This window comes from Heteronotia binoei, chromosome 6, assembly GCF_032191835.1.
Source record: "Heteronotia binoei isolate CCM8104 ecotype False Entrance Well chromosome 6, APGP_CSIRO_Hbin_v1, whole genome shotgun sequence".
Taxonomy (NCBI): Eukaryota; Metazoa; Chordata; class Lepidosauria; order Squamata; family Gekkonidae; genus Heteronotia; species Heteronotia binoei.
In genome coordinates this window covers 43906484-43926516 of record NC_083228.1, presented here as the reverse complement: position 1 = coordinate 43926516, position 20033 = coordinate 43906484, and the positions used below count along the sequence as shown (strand labels likewise).

General features: G+C 40.0%; 1 protein-coding gene across 3 annotated transcripts in view; it reads left to right on the top strand.

Moving 5' to 3' along the window:
- The first annotated feature begins 1343 nt into the window (after positions 1–1343).
- LRRC27 (leucine rich repeat containing 27) overlaps positions 1344–20033 on the top strand; it is a 43794-nt gene continuing 25104 nt past the window's right edge. Inside the window, exons 1-6 of one of the 3 annotated variants that reach the window (XM_060241385.1) lie at positions 1364–1524; positions 5639–5958; positions 6249–6379; positions 7554–7612; positions 12507–12659; positions 16639–16761. In XM_060241385.1, the coding sequence (XP_060097368.1) occupies positions 1497–1524; positions 5639–5958; positions 6249–6379; positions 7554–7612; positions 12507–12659; positions 16639–16761 (814 nt within the window). In that variant the 5' untranslated portion in view covers positions 1364–1496. The other 2 variants (XM_060241387.1, XM_060241386.1) reach the window with 2 other exon arrangements.

Below are 20033 nucleotides of genomic sequence, written 5' to 3'. Positions count from 1 at the left end.
ATCAAAGTCAGTATTGTCTACTCAGACTGGCAGCAGCTCTCCAGGGTCTCAAGCTGAGGTTTTTCCACACCTATTTGCCTGGACCCTTTTTTGGAGATGCCAGGGATTGAACCTGGGACCTTCTGCTCTACCACTGAGCCACTGTCCCTCGGGGGTTCATTCCTGTTTGTCACAACCTTGCTCCTGGCTCCACCTCCAAATATTTCCTGAATCGGACCTGGCAACCTTACCTAGAGTCCACCCTCCAAAGCAGCCATTTTCTCAAGGGGAACTGATAGATAAACTTGGAACTGGAGAGGAGCTGTAATTCTGGGGTACCCCAGGTTTCACCTGGAGGCTGGCATCCCTACAAACAGGAAGAAAGGGGATACAGAAGTTGGGTGAAGGAAAAACACCTAAAGAGGGCAGAAGTCAAACTGGGTGGATGATTGGGGAGGTGGACTTATATTTGGACATATATAGCACACCGATCATAACTTCTGTGATGGTTTTTATTAGGGATATGGGGGGAGGGGGGGTTGTTAAGATTAATCTAATAATAATATTGAACGGTTATCAAAATATAAACGGATGGAGCACTACTTCTGGCAGTTCACGAGCACTATATTGGCAAAAAGGAGATCATGCTAACTAGTTTGCAAGAAATCCCAGTGGGATGACATCCACGCCATACTGTTGCTATACCACTTGTCTTGTAGCACTTGAAAGGAACACATTGACTAAAGCATTTGTTTCCGTGGGCTACTACGGCCCACCCCGTCGGTCCACTGAGAATCTTCCCCGCAGCAGCCTGGCGCCTGCGAATACACGCTGGGACGGGGGCGTTTCCCTCCCCAGCTGGGGGAGGGGCGGAGGAAAGCGAAGGGGGCTGGAGGGTCAAAGGACGGCAGGCAGGGGGCGTAATTGTAGGCGCTCAGATTTCGGCGGAGAGCGACAGATGCGGGCGGAAAGGGGCGGAGAACGGAGGAGGCGGCCCCGTGGGTTCCCCGCGCTGCTGTCCCACCTCTTTACATCCGACAAAGCCGGGGTTTTTTTTAAAGGGAATTAAAAACAAGCCAGGGCTGGGCGAGGGAAGTGGGACTATGGGGCAGGCTCCCGGTAAGCAAAGGTCTATATGGGGCTTTGCCGCCGACGCTCTTCCCCGGCGCCGCTAAGGCGAGCAGAGGCCTCCTTCTACGCTTTCCCGGGCGCTTGAGTGTTGCTATGGCGACCTCGGCAGCTGCCGCCTGCGGCCTGTTTGTTGCATTTTGGTCACGACATAAAGCAAAGCCGTAGGAGGAGGGGCGTCCAGCTGTAGAAGGAGCTGACTCCCCCTCCCCTCGACTTGCCAGGTGTCTTTTGAGTGAAGCCCGGGGAAACAGGTGGGTGAAAGACTCGGCTGGTGGAGGCTCTGTAGGCGAGCAAAGGAGCACAGTTGCGAGGAGGGGAAAATGATCTGGAAGAGAAAGTTGCACCGGGCGGGCTTTTTCCTGTAATGCTTTGCCGCTCTCTAGGTCATGTTGTTCACGAGCGTTTGTTATAACGGTATTTAAAATGAAAGGGTTGGAACGGGGGGGCGGGGGGGACGTAAAGGGAAAAGAGCTTTTCTGTGATATCATTCAGACTTAATGTGGCTCTCCCCCCCCTCCATGCCATGTGTAATTAATTTTCCATTATTACCTGCCCTGAACCAGTGGGCAGCTTCATGTGTTCCTTCACTAATAGAACTACTCTGTAGGAGGGGGGGGGGGGAAACGGCAGACCATGCATGATAATTGCAGCTGTGTGTGTGTCTAATGCTGGGAAGCTGCAGACAATTATATGCATTTGTCACATGTGATTATATATGCAGGTTCAGCTCCACATGGCATTGCTCTATATGGCATGGGTTTTGTATTGTTTGAGGGCCAAAGGGAGCAACCAGGCATTTAAAGCCTCAAAGTCTGAATAGTGCTTAACTTCCAGTGTTTGGATACTAGTGGAAATGAGCCATGCATCCTTTGCCTAGCTGCAGGCATTTTAATTCTTGCATCTTGGTCCCAGGTTTGGAATGTGGAGAAGCAGCAACTTTTGGAAGTAACACCAAATTACTGCTGTGTATTCCAACCCATCTTGGAATAGTCTGTATGCTAAAATGAGGATTCTTTTGGAGGACTTAGATTAGTCTAATGCTTTTGTAGAACACACTGTAGCTCAGGCATGGGCTGTGCAGTCTTGCATATTTAAAAATCAACAGACTAGAACTCTTATGGTCTGTTTACAGAAGTAAGGGCGCCTTCTCAGGGTTTTGTATCAGCCAAAGCATAACTAACTTTTGTTGAGGGAACTTTCTAAATCAGTCTTATTTAAAATCACAAAAAGTTCCCAATGTGGTCATAACAGAGTCCACATACCCTAGGATGAGGGAAACGATTGATGCAGTCTATTAATATGATTGATTCTGGTGAAGTTAATAATCTTTCACTCTTTATTGTTAATGTGAGTGAGGAACAAGAACAAATGTGAATTAAGGGCTTGAGGAAAGGGCTATTATTATAGAAAATGAATGCTCTCACAAGGGCCTTTACTGTCCATAATAAAGAAAGTGAAATGAAAGAAAAAAAGATGCTTATATGGTGATGTCAGGAAAACACAGTGGGTGGGAAAAGAGTACTTTTAAGGGACCTGGATTAGAGAAACTGAGAGCACATTGTTGGTATGGTAGCAAGAAGACTACGCTACAAAGAGTAAAGTGGTGAGACAAACTTTTTTTGTTTGTTAGATAATGCTTATTTTGAGTCTCAGTTGTTATTACTTGTTGCTTGTTCATGCACAGACTAGATAAACCAAACACATTGAACTCCAGTGATTGCTGGCAGCAAACTTATAAACTCTAGAATAAGAAAAAGAAAAGGCCATTCCTTCCAAAACTTGGGACTGAAAGTACTAGACAAGACGTGACTGATTTGGTGGAGATAGGAAGGAATGTAAGGGAGATCTGTAGAATACTAGATAATCTCACTCTCTAAATCGATACATTTAATAACCAACTCCCATCATTTTTGGCTTGTCAAGATCTAAGACCTGATCTACGCATGATGGACAGAATTCTGAGGTAGCAAAGAAGATTGCACCACTTTGAACTGCAGATGGGGAATAAAGTTTCTGCCTGCTTGCTTTCCTGCAAGTAGAGTAATAGAGTGCCCTGACACAAATAGCCCAGGCTATCCCAGTCTCATCCAGTCTTAGAAGCTAAGCAGGGTAGGCCCAGGATAGTATTTGGATGGGAGGCTTCCAAGTAATACCAAGGTTGTGATGTGGAGGCAGGCAATGGCAAACCACCTCTGTATGTCTCCTGCCTTGAAACCTATGAGGTCACCACAAGTCAGGCATGACTTGACGGCACTTGAGCTACAGGGTATGTAGTCTGATGTGATAGCTTTTTATTTGTAGGCAGCTTTTTACGTGGGAGAATATTCAGAACTGGTATTCTCCAAATGCAGCCTTAAAGGTTAGGTGCACTCTGCTACCGAAATATTCTCTCATTCTGCCACCTATGTAGACCAGGCCCAAGAAGAAGAACATGAGTAGGGTTGTGTTGCTAGAGATGAGCTACGCATAGAATTGTCAGCATTTGAAATGTTTGCATACGGAAAATTGCTGGTGTGGAATCCACAGCAGGTCTAAGAGTGCAGCCAGAGCACAGCCAAGCAGTTTCTACCAGGTCCTGGGCTGAAGCCCAGTGGTTTTAAGTAGGTCTGAGTGTAGAGTCTGGTCAAAAGCTGCTTATTCACCTAAAATGTATAGCCTTATGTACAGAACATGAGAAGCCATGTTGAATCAGGCCAATGGCTTGTCCGGTCCAACACTGTCACACAATGGCCAAAAAACGAGGTGCCATCAGGAAGTCCACCAGTGTGGCCAGGACACGAGAAGGCCTTGCCCCCCCATGTACTAAGAATACAGAGCCAGACAGAGAGTTCCATATATACCCTGGGGCTAATCTATACCTCCACTTGTAATTGCTGGAATGGTCTTGGGTCAACCTTGGAAGGGCAATTTCTGTGAGGGCTCTCTCAGCCCCACCTATCTCACAGGATGTCTGTTGTAGAAGGGGAAGGGAAGTAATCGTAGGCCGTTCTGAGACTCTGAGATTCAGAGTGAAGGGTGGGGTATAAATCCAATATCTTCATCTTTTAGTAGCCACTGATGAACCTCTGCTCCAATCCCCTCTTGAAGTCTATACATGTAGCTGCCACCACTTCCTGTGGCAGTGAATTCCCTGGCTTTGGGAAAGAATTCCCTGTCTTACCCTTTGATTTGTGCAACTGGCCTGCTGAAAAGAAACATTACCGCCCCCCCCCCCCCCGCCATCAGCAACTTTTTCTCTCTCCTGCCTGTTACAGCAGATAGAGGCTTATTCTCAGTGGTTCCTGTTCTATGACAAAGTAAAAGAAATGTAGGGTGATAACACTGGCATTTGGGGGCGATTGGCAGGCATTATTAATTGGGCCAGCTCAAAAAGAGCCGTCCTGAAGCCTCCACACGCTCCCCCGCAAGCTGCCCCCATCCTGTCCATGGGGCAACATGGGCGGGTTCAGATGGCTGTTGTGTACCATTCCCGTCACTCAGCTTCCCCATACATTTTCAGTAGTCATGCGCATGTGCGAGCATATGGTTGTGATGTATGCTCATATGCATGTACACGGAAAAGTTTTTATTTTTAAAAAGCTAGAGGTGGCTTGGCGGTTTCACACCGCCAAGGTGCCTCGCTGGTGCCCTTCTGCTTCCAGATGCCAAGGAGGCAACTGGCGTGCAGCTCAAAAATTTGCTACCAATTCAGAAGTGGTACCTTTTTGAGTCGCACTGCAGAGGATGGGGTGAGGACGGGACAAGGATGGGTGGCAGATGTTTGTATGTTAAAGGATTTTTTGGGTCAATTTCGGAGGCGTCTCTGAGTTGGCCCAAAGTGTTGGTCTGCTAGCAGCCGTAGTGTGTGATATAGCTACGGGAGAGCAAAAGTGCATGGCCTCAGCTCAGATTGTAAGGGAGAAGTACAGAAAAGCAGGGATACACAGACCACTCCCTACAGTTGTATTTCATTGTAGTGCCTCAGTAGCCACAAGCTCAAATCTGAAATCCACAGCCAGCAGAATTCTTATAATTTTGCATTAATGTAGTTGGCACCTATTGCTCTTGACACCAAGAATAAAGGGATAGAAATCTTTCTTCCTTGTGGTGTTTACACAGATTTGTTACTGTTTGTAAAAGTATATTATTAGTTTTAGAAAAATGTAAGAGAGTATCTGCTTTATCAGTATTACATTAGGACAAAATAGTTCTCTTGAAAAAAATTTCAAAGTTATCTCTCCTCAGCCTTTCCAAGAAATCTATTCTTACTTATTTGTTTAAATGTTACTTGGAAGTGCTCCTCCCGGCTTTATAATGCACATCTTGATTCAGAGGACGTTATTCAAGTGTTCCGAACCCCTGATGCAAGTTTATTTTCACCTCATCAAATCTCTGCTCCTTTCCTCCAGTACTTTTGTGCAATTATCACATTCCTGTTTCATTATTGGGGGGCTAAGTATCACTGTCATGCAAAGGGAGAAGTTGCTGTTACTCTGCAAAGAGGTTGTCCATAGACTGCTGAGTCACTTCACCTTCTCTCTTTTTGTAGGATATTGTCTGGAGGTATGTGTTGCTATCTTCCTTTTAAAAAGTCCTTATTTTCCTTTGAATGGTGAGTGCATTTTTGGTTTAGTTCAAGTGTGTTTTCATCAAATGGAAGAAAAGTGGTCTTCAGAAGGAACCCGTGGTGGTGGTGATAACCTTCAGAATGAACAGAAAAAGAGGAAGAGCATTACTGCCTCTAGCTCTTTGACCAACATTCACAATTCTGTTGAGAACCTAATCTCTAGTTCTTCGGACTCTCTGGATTTGAGCAGAAAGGATCTGCAGCATATAACTGAGGATATATATAAGTTATTAAACCTTAAAGTAAGTTTCTCAGATCTTGCAACAATTATTAAAATGTATAATCTTTACAGAATAGTTGACTTGTGGGTGAAAAACTCTAGATTCTTAAAATTTGTCTCTTAAATTTTAGAATAAATTTTTTAAATATGCATTTTCCATTTCATTATTTTTATACAATCCTTAAAAATTACTCAGATAATTGTTAGATAAAATTTTGCACATTTGCTGTGTATGTAATACATGAATTAGTACACTAAGTAATCTAATATTGCTACATTTTCAAATATGTACAAAAATATATTTTGTCTTAGCATCTGTATCTGGAAGGGAATGCCCTGTCTGTGATTCCAGAGGACTTTTTTCAGCACCTGCCAAATCTTGTTTGGCTGGATCTACGGTATAACATAATTAAAGAGCTTCCCTCAAGAATAGGATGCCACAAGTAAGTCTTCTGCTGTGTTAATACTTCCACAATAATTTCATTCTGTTTATTGCATACATATTAATTATGAAATGACCTATTAGTAAATGTTGCTCTTTACTGACTTAAAATGTGAAGTATGATTAAGAAATAACTTTGAAACATCGTTATTGTAGCCAAACTAATTGTGACAGAGAAGCCTCATTTCTTGTTCTCATACTACCTGATTTGCATATATAAAATGGGTCTAGTTTTCACAGTAAAAGCTAAGTTGATTTCCTTCCTGTCCTGTGTCTTCTCGCAGCTCATCATCCTTTTTCTCCCCAGCCTCACTCCGATACAGCAAGTGAGTCAGGATGGGGAAGAAGCATCTGGGGATTATGGATTGCTGGGAGTTGTGAGGTTTCAGCTTCCCTCAGAGATGCTAAAAAGAGACCTTCTCCCTCCACCACTTTACTTATAAACAGGGCAGACATTAAACAGGGCAGACACCTTTCATAGCTAGCTTGGCCAGCATGCAACTTGCTTATCTCCATGAAGGAAAACTGTAATGTATTGTGATTATTGCTCGCATTCTTATCCTGCCCTCCTAGCAGGGTGGCATACATGGTTTCATCCCACATCTGTTTTTTATCCTCACAAAAAACTGTGTGAGATAGGTTTCTCTGGGATATAATGACAGGCACAAGGACATGGGCAGGGTGAGGATCTGAGTGCTGGTCTTTTCAGTCAGATGTATGGAACAACTGTCATGCATACAGTGATGCAAATACACTTGCTTTCAGCGTACTGATCCATACAGTAGTGTACTGATACATCTAGTAGTATAAGCAAACATATATATGTTAACTAATAAGCAGATTTCCCCAAGAGCTTTTTTTATTCAGTGTTATCAGCTTGCATGATTCATTACAGAGCACACAAAAATTGGCAATTTGTTGTGTTTCATTTCAGCAACATGTGCTTAGACAATTTTAGTAAGAATAGGTTATCCCCAGAGGCTTAACAGAAAAAGATGAGTTTTTATGAGGAATTTGAAATAAATATGAGAGGTGGCATCTCAGAGGTGCACTTTGAAATATTATTCCTGTAATGTAGAAGAAATTTCAAAACCAATATAATTTAAAATAACAGTTGTAATTTAATTGAGTTTTGTTTTCTGTTTGAATATTTGTTATTTTATTTTTTTCTAAAGGCAATTGAAAACTCTGCTGCTAGAAAGAAATCCTATTAAAAGACTGCCTGTAGAGTTTGGTAAGTACTTTTTCTTCCATAATACATGCTTTTAAAAATTAGCAATTGTTAGTAATTAGCCTTAACTGTGCATGCACTCTTGAATAATTAGGAACTTGCAGTAGGCTTTATTGTAATACAGTCCATTGGCACAGTGTGGTAAGATGACTGATGAATTAAAATGCATTAGCAACAGACAAGAAGGTAATAACTAACAATATCAGGAGTAGAGCTAATAAATCAATAAGAGTTCCTCAGAACATGACCAACTGGAGCTTCTCCATGCATACTATATATGACAGAATCTAAAGAAAATAAGCCCACAGTACCAAGGGACCTACTTCAGGTCATTATTGAGAAACTGGATGTTTTAATATTGGCTTCAGAATTAAGTAAGAATGAGGGAATCTGAAGCTCTGAATTTCAGCTCCTCAAATTCATCTCTGGAATTCAAGGAATAACATTGTTCAGGCTCCATTGTTCAGGCTGATGCAAACATTCAGTTATGGTGTTCCTTCCTAGCCAGCTGAGCACTGTGTCTTTAGGGGCCTTTGGTATCAAGTGCCTATCCCTGAACTATCTGATTCTAGTAAGACAACCTCCATTTTCCAGTACTTTTTCCTTCTTAGCTTCTGCTAGAAATGTCCAGGGTGGCTGTGTTATTTTGTCCAGATGTAACCACCCTTCTGCTGAGACTTGCCTTTGTTCTTGAACCCACAAATGTCAGTATTTAGAAATGATGCTACTTCATTATACCTTAACTCATGCTTGGAACTCCTCTGCAGGGCAGTGCTAAAATTTCCAAAAATGTATTATACAATATGATGAAAGTTCAGCTGGTTGTTCCCATGCTTTCCCTAAACCCAGTAGATCAGACATTGCAAGGCCAGCTAAGATCACTTTTTCCCAATCTGCAACAAGTAAAATGGTTTTCCGTAATATTATCGAGGTTTTCTTTGAATACAAGTGGTATACCATATACCCTTCCCATACTAGGTAGGGGAGCTAGATAGAAATGTAAACCAAAGGCCTATTACACAAGCAATGTGATCATTTCTTTTTAGATGTTAAAGTGCTTTACTTCATATCAGAAAAGTATTAACTGCAATGTAGAACAGTTTAAAACCCCTTCACGTAATATGGGTAGTCATCATATATAGATGTTCCCAGTTGGGTAAATTATTTCATCTGTGCCAAACTTTAAAAAAAACCTCAGCAACTTTATTTTGCTTTAGCTCCCTAAGGCAGTATGTTGACCCCCCCCCCCCCGCAATATACATTGATGCTTGTAATGTATATACTCCTTTATTATTCATTAGGGAACATCTACAAGAGTAATTTATAATGTGTATAAAGAAGCCTGTGCATTGTATCTTCTTCTTTAGAGGCTCCTGCACCTCAAGAATTAAGCTTATAGTAGCAACCTTTGTGTTCTCCTAAATACTTAATTCCTTGCTGTGTAGCCATTGGGCTATATAACAGGAACAGGAGCATTCTTGTATTATATGCATAGAACTGAGTGTTCATGAAAATATCTGAGAGAAAGCAGAGAGATGGGGGGAAAGGAGGCACAGAAAATAACCAAGTCATTGAAGGCAGCAGGTAACTGCAGTTGCTATTAGATCAAGATGGGTAACTGAGTCAGTCTGTCTCTAGCAGTAGAAAAAAGTAACACCTTTAGTAATTTTATTACTAAAGAGCCAGTTTGGTGTAGTGGTTAAGTGCGTGGGCTCTTATCTGGGAGAACCAGGCTTGATTCCCCACTCCTCCACTTGCAGCTTCTGGAATGGCCTTGGGTCAGCCATAGCTATCACAGAGCTGTCCTTGAAAGGGAAGCTGCTGTAAGAGCTCTCTCAGCCCCACCTACCTCACGGGGTGTTTGTTGTATTGGGGGGAGGGGAGGTGAAGGAGATTGTGACTGCTTTGAGACTGAGATTCAGTGTATAGGGCAGGACATAAATCCAATATCATTATCTTCTTCTTAAAGACTAACAAAATTGTGATAGTAATAATAATAATAATAAAATTTTATTTATAGTGTATGAGCTTTTGTGAATCACTGCTTATTCTTTTGGCTGAGGTGATGGGTGTCCAATAAAACACCCATCCTCCCCTGCTGTAGCCGAAATGACTATTCTATAAGGCCCAGATGAGATGATTCTAAAGCCCTAGTGGTGCCAACTGGAAACCATGTTTATGGATACACATCTGATATGTTAGGTTATGCTGTTTTAGTTGCTTTTAACTATTTATCATTTATCTGATGTTTTGAGTGTTGTTGTAATCCGTTCACAGGGAGGGCAGAATATAAATTGAAATAAATAAAATATCTGAAGAAGTGAGCAGTGACTCACAAAAGCTGTGTTTGTTATTGTTTGCAATATTCTATGATACGGTTATTGTTGTTAACATTCTTCTATAAGTGGCAGAGGAAGTTTATTTTAAAACATTCATATTAGCTTTTAATTGCTAGTAATTTAGAATAGCGCAACCACCTTCTGCTAAGATATTTGTTGTCCAGGAGAGGCTTTGCTGAAAGAATGTGTGCAAATATGTTACGTAATACAGTAATGAATAAGGAACAAACTTGCATAGAATATTGAGTAGTTTATTCTCAGAAAGCAATGGAAATTGATGCTCATTCAAGCTGTGAATCGACTTTTTCAAAAAGGCATTTTCTCAAGGCAGTGTGAAAAATCTGTTATTGACTACCTTCAGAATCTTGGCACTTTTCATACTGTGCCCTCCAAACTGATGTGAGCTCTGTTCATGTGAAAGCAACCCAATGTTTTGTGTAAAGAATTATTTTCTTGCTCAAGAGCAGAAGTCCTTGTTTACATAAATAAAGCTGGTGTTTTGCAAGAGCATTGTTGCTGGTTTCCTTTCTGAAATGTATTTTCATCCAGATGCAAACAAGATAGCTGTTACACCACAGGGTGTCCACAAGTATCTGCATGCGTTACTTACATTTATTAATTCAGTTGTGCCAGTTACAATGAAAACAAGCATTTATTCAAAAAGCAAATAAAATATTGGATGTTATAATTCCTGGAGCTCAGGCTATAATAATATTTGGCAGCTATCTTTTATTTCATTACTAAAGATAATGGAGGATAAGTTCATGTTATTAAAATCAAAGGCAAAATCCCCATAGATTTTAAAGAGTTAGGAAGTGAGGCACATACACAGTTTGACTGAAGCCTAAGAGAGCCTGCATTTCCACTACTGGTAATTGTGCCTTCTGTCTGTTTTCCTAAGACAGCTCAGACTAGGTTTAAACATTGTGGTTGCGGCAAAAGAGGCTTTGTAGCATACATTTTATGGGGTTATGTTCTCATGGGAATATGTAGGTTTTCAAGTTTTGCAGCCCTTCATTCAACAAAGGTACAGATGATGGAAATTTTTGTTTAGATTGTGAATCTCAGGGAGCCATTCTGTAATAGTTTGCCTGATGTGAGCTTCCATTACATAGGAGAATAAAGATGTGATACAATTAAAGGATGTGATACAGAGATCCAAGGTCTCTGCATGCAAAAGATCCAGGGTGCATCACTGGAGTTTTCCCTTAGTCTGCTATGGAGATAATAGAAAAGGTTTAGGCTGCTTAGCCATTATGTAACACCATAGGGCACCTATATGCTTTTAAATGGTTTGTTGGCTTCGGTAGGCAAGCCATTTAAGGAGTTGCTCCTAGGGGAAGGTTTCTTTTCCACTGTGCTTTAGTGGAGTATGTCTGCTGCATGCATACAATCGAAGACTTCACGTTATCTCTCATTTTCTGAGATCTCCACTGTGTCTGATATAAACAGCCTTAATACTAGCTTTGTTATGGTTGAGTGAGTGGGAGGTCAAAGGGTGTAAAAACATTTTCAAATCACACGTTTATGTACTTTACTCTGCAGAAGCCTCTCTTTACAGTGCCTCTTATTTTGCAGAGCCATGATTAACTGCACCTTAGCATTGAGAGCCAGTATATTTCACTCCCTTTGCATGCTTGTGTTGGCTCAGTGGCACAAGTATCATTTCTAATCTGTACAGAATTAGTCTCTACCACGTACTCTTATGAGCTACACAGGGCTGACCAGGGATTATTGAACATTTCTGCTAGAGTCTGTGAAGAATATGCAACAACCCAAGCTGTTTAGCCACTTCTCTGGGAAAATGCAGAGTTCCTATTCAACTTGCTGTAAGATACTACTGTTTTCCAAACAGCACAGAATTGTCATAAACAGCCTTGAGTTTTGCCCTTCGTGAATTTGGCATTTGTTTTGTGCTGACTGAAAGCACTTTTAAGATCTATTAAAGAGTGGCTAGGAAGCCCCATGCAGCTTTTGAGTTATTCAAATGTGTCCATCCCGGGCAATCAAGAAAGGAGCTATTCAAGGGTCGCTCTTGTCCCCTCCTGTCTACATTCCCTTCCCAGAGGCATGCTGAGTTCTGGAGGTTTTGTAGGAAAAGGAAGTAAAAGCTGGGAAGAGAACAGAGTAGACAACAGCAATTGAAGTGCAGCCTGTGGGACTCCTTGTTAGGGGGTCTTTACTGTTTATGTGGCAGACTGAAGGAAAGAGGGAAGAAGCAAGTTAATTGGGGACTGGGAAAGTGGAACTAGGAGAATCAACAATGGGAAGCCTTGGACTGGAAGGGAAAAGTAGAGATGGAGGTTGCGTGCAGAAGTGCTAGGCAGGGAACATAAGTGCCTCTGTGTAATAATGACTTGAGACTTGGAAATCAGATGCTTTTGCTTGGTAGCATGTTAGATCCATTTTGGCCCATGATTGTATTTAATTTGTCCTTTTAACTGGGGGGGGAGGGTTTGGTGTTTTCTGAAATTTAGTGGTTCAGGACAAGATCTGAGAAGTGCTCTTTCTTTTGAAATACTTCCATGTTAAGCCTTTTCTCTCCCCCACCCCCCCAGGTAACTTAACTTCACTGACAGCCTTGAATCTCAGACATTGTCCCCTGGAATTTCCACCTCCTGAAGTGATACAGCAGGGCCTACCTATTATTTTATGCTTCCTTCAAAAGTACAATAATCAGAATCTTGATGACTCAGATCCTGTTTCTCCAGGTACAATGATTTTTAATGCATATTTTTGAAAAGTAGTATTTACCTAGTTGAGAACATGGGATAGCATAGTTCGTACTACACTCTGCATATGGTTTAGGACCGTTATTACCATTTTAGGACACGAGATGGAAAGTTTCACAGCGTAGTCCTAAGCAGCTCTGCACCCTTCCAAGTCTGTCCAAGTCAGTGGGCTCTGAAAGATATAATGGCTTAGAATTGCACTGTTAATGCCAGTGGTTTGCCCATTTAAGAGATTTCATATTTAGGAATATAAACTGTTATTAATATCTAATAATATTCTTAATATAGTTTTGATACTTAGTAAAGATCATTATTGATCCATACACTTGATCCTGGGGGGTTTGATTACATTGGGGACAGCTACATCAGCCACTTCTGATTCATCTTGTTAGAAGGCAAGGGAAGAAGGGTGAATGCATTCAGTTCCCCAGTTGATATCCTTCCTTGTATGGAAACGTATCTTTGGGGGTTATAGTCTCTACATCCACATTCTCTGTAGAAACCAGGTTTTGAAGATGCCCAATAATTACAGTGTAATCCTATGCAAAGTAGTGAGGTGAGTGGACATAAACTGAAGTAACTCTGCATAGGGATAACATTGTTGGTTTAGCTGTGTAGACTGGCATGACCTGTCACCTGCTGCCTTCTGCCAGAACCTTTGCATATATGGGCTTTTTTGCTGTTAAACACATAAAAGAATTCAGCTATTGCAACACTTTCTTGGATGCATTTGGGAATGTAATCTGCCGCAGCCATTGTGAATCATTTCCTATTTATCACCATGTCTTTAGCCATAATATATTCCTTATAAATAGCTGTTTCCCATAACTTAATTTGACTATTAATTCACAGAAAACACAGAGTTGAATCTAGTGCAAAAATTTCGCTAGCACTGGAGTACTTATGCAAGCAGAAATTTAAGGAAGACACCGAGGTAGTTGCTTGCACTATGTCAGAGTCATATTCTCATTTGTGCTTGTGCAAGATCTTGTGCAACCCAGTTTGGGGTATTGTAATATGTAAGGAGGGAAGTTGTATGTGTCGCACAAGATCCTTCACAATTGGAATTAAGGTAAACCCATTTATGTTTCTGGATCCACTGAAAGTGATGAGGTGGTTTTTAAATATCAAGTGATTTTCATATGAGTAACATTTTCAATCAGTTTCAGCACTTTTCTTTTATCTCCTGCCTCTTTGTTGGTGCCAAAGCTCAGAATTGATAAATTAGGAAAGTATTGTTCTGAATGATCAGTACCAAGACTTGTATTAGTACATTTAAAAAAGGAAACCAAAGATTGCACTCATTCCCAGTCTAGTCTCAAAGAGCTGTACATGCAGTTGTATCTGGATGTAGATGAAGAGTTCATCTCATTGAAAGCAATGCAGTTCAGGAAGGAAGACATCTACATTTGGGTGTTCATTTGATTTACATCAGCAGTTTCTGGTCCAGAGAAAGTGCCTTTGGCTCTTCATACACAGTGAGGTCAAAAGCTAATACTCATAGTATTCATACTGGATCAGTAATCACTTCATAAGATTGACAGATATGAAATGGTGGCTTGAAGAATGAAATGTAGATTTTAATGTATTAAAAAAAATCACCTTTATTTTCATACACAAAAATACCTAGTTGCTGTCAGTATTAATGATGTATTTGCCTTGTGAAACATTATTTATGAGGGGGACAGGAAAAATTGAGAACATAACATAAGAACATAAGAGAAGCCATGTTGGATCAGGCCAGTGGCCCATCCAGTCCAACACTCTGTTATACAGCGGCAAAAAAAAAAAAAGAGGTCCACCAGTGGAGCCAGGACACTAGAAACCCTCCCACTGTTGTCCCCCCCTCAAGCACCAAGAATACAGAGCATCACTTGCCCCAGGCAGAGAGTTCCATCTATACCTTGTGGCTAATAGCTACTGATGGACCTCTGCTCCATATGTTTATTCAATCCCCTCTTGAAGCCGTCTATGCTTGTAGATGCCACCATCTCCTGTAGCAGTGAATTCCATGTGTTAATCACTCTTTGGGTGAAGAAGAACTTTCCTTTTATCTGTTCTAACCCAACTGCTCAGCAATTTCATTGAGTGCCCACGAGTTCTTGTACTGTGAGAAAGTGAGAAAAGTACTTCTTTCTTTACCTTCTCTGTCCCATACATAATCTTGTAAACCCCTATCATGTCACACTAAGTTATCATTTATCGAAGCTAAAGAGCCCCAGGAACTTTAACCTTTCTTCATAAAGAAAGTGTTCCAACCTTTTAATCATTCTTGTTGCCCTTTTCTGCACTTTGTCCAATGCTATAATATCGTTTTTGAGGTGTGGTGACCAGAACTGTACACAGTATTCCACATGAGGCTACACTATCGATTTATACAGGAGCATTATGATACTGGCTAATTTTTTTTCAGTTCCCTTCCTAATAATCCCTAGCATAGCATTGGCCTTTTTTATTGGGCTGTCTTGAAATTTTCAGTGAGTTATCTACCATGACTCCAAGATCTCTCTCTTGGTCAGTTTCCACCAGTTCACACCCCATCAACTGTATTTATAGTTAGGATTTTTGGCCCCAATGTGCATTACTTTGTTCTCAGCCATCTTGAACCTCATTTGCCATGTTGACGCCCACTTGCCCAGCCTCGACTCCAAAGATCCCTTTGGAGTCCCTCACAATCCTGTCTGGTTCTTACCACCCTGAACAATTTAGTGTCATCTGCAAATTTAGCTACTTCACTGCTTACTTCCAACTTCAAATCATTAATAAACAAGTTAAAAAGCATCAGACTCATTACTGAGCCCTGCGGTATTCCACTGCTTACCACCCTCTGCTATGAAAATTGTGAACTCATATAATTTAAAGTTGACTTGAAATGAAGATCACTTTCATGAGTTATTTAGTTTTTTTTTCCAAAAATGCCCTTTATCCCTACAATGTCACACAAATCTGTGTCCCAGTATTAACATGGTAGAAATACACATCTGAGTTGCCAGAACAGGACATGAGGCTCTTAATGGATATATTAAAAAGCTGATCTGAGAAACAGCAAGTTTTCTGCATTACATCTAGCTTTAAAAAATGCAGCCATTAAAAAAGCTAAAACAGCACTATTATATAAGTATGAATCTGGTCATACACACAATTTTGTAGTGTATGATGGAGCCACACCTCTACTTTCTATGGCTGGAAAATGGGATGTTAATATTTAAATTTGCTTATTGAACATTAATATTTAGATTTGCAGGAATAAGAAGTACATACATACAAATTATTAGATGAAATATTGACAATTGGAGGCCGTGATTCAATTTTTAAAAAATTGCCATTTCCTGGATTATATCACATGCAGCATTGACATATTGAAAAAAATTCTTGTTCAGGATACAGACATTACCTGTTTGTTTTGTAAGTTTTACAGCCTTTCCATATTAAATAGTGCTGTTTATACTTGTATGTGTGTGCACTACAATATTGTAGATAAGATATGAGATTTGCTGAAAAGCTAAAAATAGGATCAGTTGAACACCCGCTTATCTATTGCATGTTTAATTTTTGATTTAAAGCATCAGTGTTTCACTGTCTGAAGAAGTGAGCGGTGACTCACGAAAGCTCATACCCTACCACTAATTTTGTTAGTCTTTAAGGTGTTACTGGACTCTTTCTACTGCTGCAGACAGACTTAATACAGCTACCCGTCTTGATCTGACTGACACTGTTCCATTACTTTTTTTGGATCACCAAATATTCTTGTGATTTCTGCCCATTAACATGTCTCCCAAGAAAAAATATATATGTTGCATAAACATCAGCACTGGACTCTCATGGCACAGTGATCACTGAAGAAACAGACCACTGATAGGACAAGATATTCTTTATAGTATGTTTTGCAGACCTTTAGCCTGTATCAATTCAGTCCTTTATAAAGTGTGCACTTCCTCTGAAATTCTGTATTTCACAGAATTGCCTTCTCTGCTAGAACAAGAAGCAAAAGCCATTGTTAGAGAATACAAGAGAAAATGCGACAGACCACCAGATCGTAGGAAAGCTTTCAACGATTTGTGGAAACAGATGAGCTTCATTAGTGAGTTCGGTAGAAGCCATTAGTGTTAGACAAGGACAGACTCTTCATGCGAATTCTTTGTACTTGTCTTAATTCAAGTTTTTCCTGCTATATATAGTATAAGAAAATATACTTCAGTCATATGTAGTAGAAATGTTTTGGGGTTAATTGTCAAAACAAGTAACGACTTTTCCAAACAAAGCTGCTTTTGTGTACTTTTTGGTACATATTGCTGGGTGCAGTCAAACTTCATTTTTAAATTGCTAGAGGAAATCAGTTTTCCATTTTCCATGTATAAGCATAACAGCGCAAAATGTTGTGTGGATTGTGAGTTTCCTAGTGCCACTGGAACTTTTTAAAAAAGAAATGAAATATCTCATATGGGAGTCTGTACTAAGAACTTAATATTTATTGTGAAATGGGATGTACTCCCCTTATGTACGGTATATTACTGATGGCTGTCTATTCCTGGATGGATGGATGGATCAGGCTGAATGATCATAGTGGTCCAGTTCTAAACCTTTGGATACCACTAAAACAAATGTTTAGGATGCAGTGTACCAGAATGTAGTATCACTGCAGTAGCCCAAAACATAACCTCAGACCTGCTTAGCAACAATATCATGAAGACATCTCAGGCAGAGATTTAGGATGTCTGTGACCATCTAATACTAAGTTGCTACCTTTTTAGCTGTATAATATGAGTTTTTACCAAGGTTTCTGACATGAGGAATACTTTTCAGTCAGTGTTCTAAACATATGTACAGAAATATGATAAAAATTGAATTCTCTGTCTTATAAATAATGAGTAATTTTGTTCAAGACATACCAGAGCCAATGTGTTTCTATGCTGAAGGTTCCATTGTTCACATCAGTGGAGGAGGTGGTTCTACATATGCAAAGAAAGATTTGTGTAGAGTAGGCCCTCTACTGAAATGAATGCCAAGCTGACTCAAACAGGAGCATTAGAATAGATGTATAGCTCTGGAGTGATGATCTTTCTCTTGTATTTCCAAACATAAATAAACTCCAGAACTTCTGCAAGGGTCCTTTTTATCATCAAATGACCAGTTTTGAGATCTGTTGAACTTTGCATTTTGATATAGTTACTAGGAATAAAAGAATGTTATACTTTTAATTGAAAAATGTAATGCCAGTGCACAAGACTGAAGGTGATTGTTGTATGCTAGGGAAACTCATCATGTATTGTCAATCTATTTTGAATAATCAGCAACCATAGGAATAAAATAATATAAAATGATATAAAGATGCAAGCATTTATAATGGATGTTATTTATATTCAGATAGGAATGTATTTGTACACATGTTAATATTTGCATTAGAAATTACTGTAAATAAATTATTGTAAAAATTGTCTACTTTTCCCTGTATTTGTGTGACTATTTAGAAATTATAGATGGTTGTTTTATATACAAATAAATTATCCATCAAAAATATATGGTAGGTTTCTTTGATGTTTAATTGCCCTCCTTGATGCATGCATGATTTTTATAAAGCAGCAGGATTTTGTGTTGCTTTCCGAATTCCAATGCAAAGCATATTTTGAAGCTTTATAATAAGCTTCTTTGCTGTTTGTGTTATGGTCCTTGGAGAGACATTATGAAAAAAAACTAAATAAAATATGAAGTGGAAACAATACAGAGTATTACTACACAAAACATTTGCATCATGATAAATTTATATTTCCTTGTGGGCTTTTATGGAGACTATAGATTATGCATGTTTGTGTGTATATAATCTCATATACCATATCTGATGGATTAGGATGCACAACATTGGGCTGAATACAAAGCGTTTTCTGACAGCAGAATGGGATGTATGCGTCAGATACCTACTTCTCAGTGAAGATGTCCCACTTGTATTCCCATGCCTCTTTGTGGGAATCCCCTGTCCCCCAGGAGCAGCATTTTGGGGAGCTCAAAGAGGGGATTGCAGGAGAGGCATGCAAGTTGTAAATCATGCCTGCAGTTGGTGGAAAACAACCTTTGAATTCAGACCATTGTATATTTATGCTGTATGACACTGGATGATCTATGTCAGAATAAAACAAATATGTTCAAAGCATGCCATCTTGCTGTATATGAACTTTCTAGTATTGGATTTTCTCATTCTGCACCCATGGCAAATTACTTTTGCCCAATCTGGAACTGCATGTTCAGCCCTGATAGAATGGTCAGAGATGTCAGCTTTTGGCCACCCCATCTACCTTTGCTATAGATGGAGGACAGAATTGACACGAAAGTGTTCCTTCAGTAGTTAAGTTATTTCAGTGAGAAAACTGAATAAATTGTTTAAGGACCGAAGTCTAAAAGTGTTTGTTCATCGGTTTTCCGGTTCTGTTGTGGTCACATTTTTAGTCCTAACCTTTTAAATCTAAAAGCTTCCCATTATTCCATTAACAAATATCCATAAATGAATAAAAATCATCCCATTTTCTACCCGGGAGACCAATTAGATTGAAAGACAAGTCTTCCGGGATCCTGTCTTCCTTGCATAAATATTTCTAGCCTCAATGACATTTCATAAGCAAGGAGATTTCAAGTTCTTGTTGGGATGTCTCAGGAGACATCCGATGAACTGGTTGCTTTGGGATTTGTGTGTGCTGCTCTTTTATCTCTACATAATATGCATATTCTCTGGAGTTTATGTTAGATTATATTAATTGAACCCAATAATCTTTTCCAGTTGTATGTGTACATTTAATGTGTTTGAACCTCACATATCCACCAATGAGATTGTTAAAACAGTTCATAAGTAAGCATGTAAAATTTAAAGATGTGACATAGATATTGTTACATATTCATGTTTAATTTAGGATCAGTAAAGTTGGGAGCCAATTCGGTGCAGTGATTAATTTTATGAACTCTAATCTGGGAGAACCGTGTTTGATTCCCCACTCCTCCAAATGCAGCTGCTGGTGTGATCTTGTGTCAGCCACAAGTTCTCAGTAGAGCTGTTCTCTAAAGAGCAATTCTCTGAGAGCTCTCTCAGCCCCATCTATCTCACAGGGTGTCTGTTGTGGTGAGAGGGAGGGAAAGGAGATTGTAAGCCAGTCTGAGTGAAGGGTGGGGTATAAATCCAGTGTCATCGTCGTCCTTCTTTCCAATTCATCTAAATGTAGACCATAAAATGTGGATGCATTATTGTACGTCCTGACTGTGTGTTATGCCACAAGCCATATGTGATTGGTATCTCCAAATGTGTGGTCCATTAGCTCACAGCAGAAGGCTGTACCTTACCAGGCTGTGAAAGAACAAAAGGGACACTTGTAT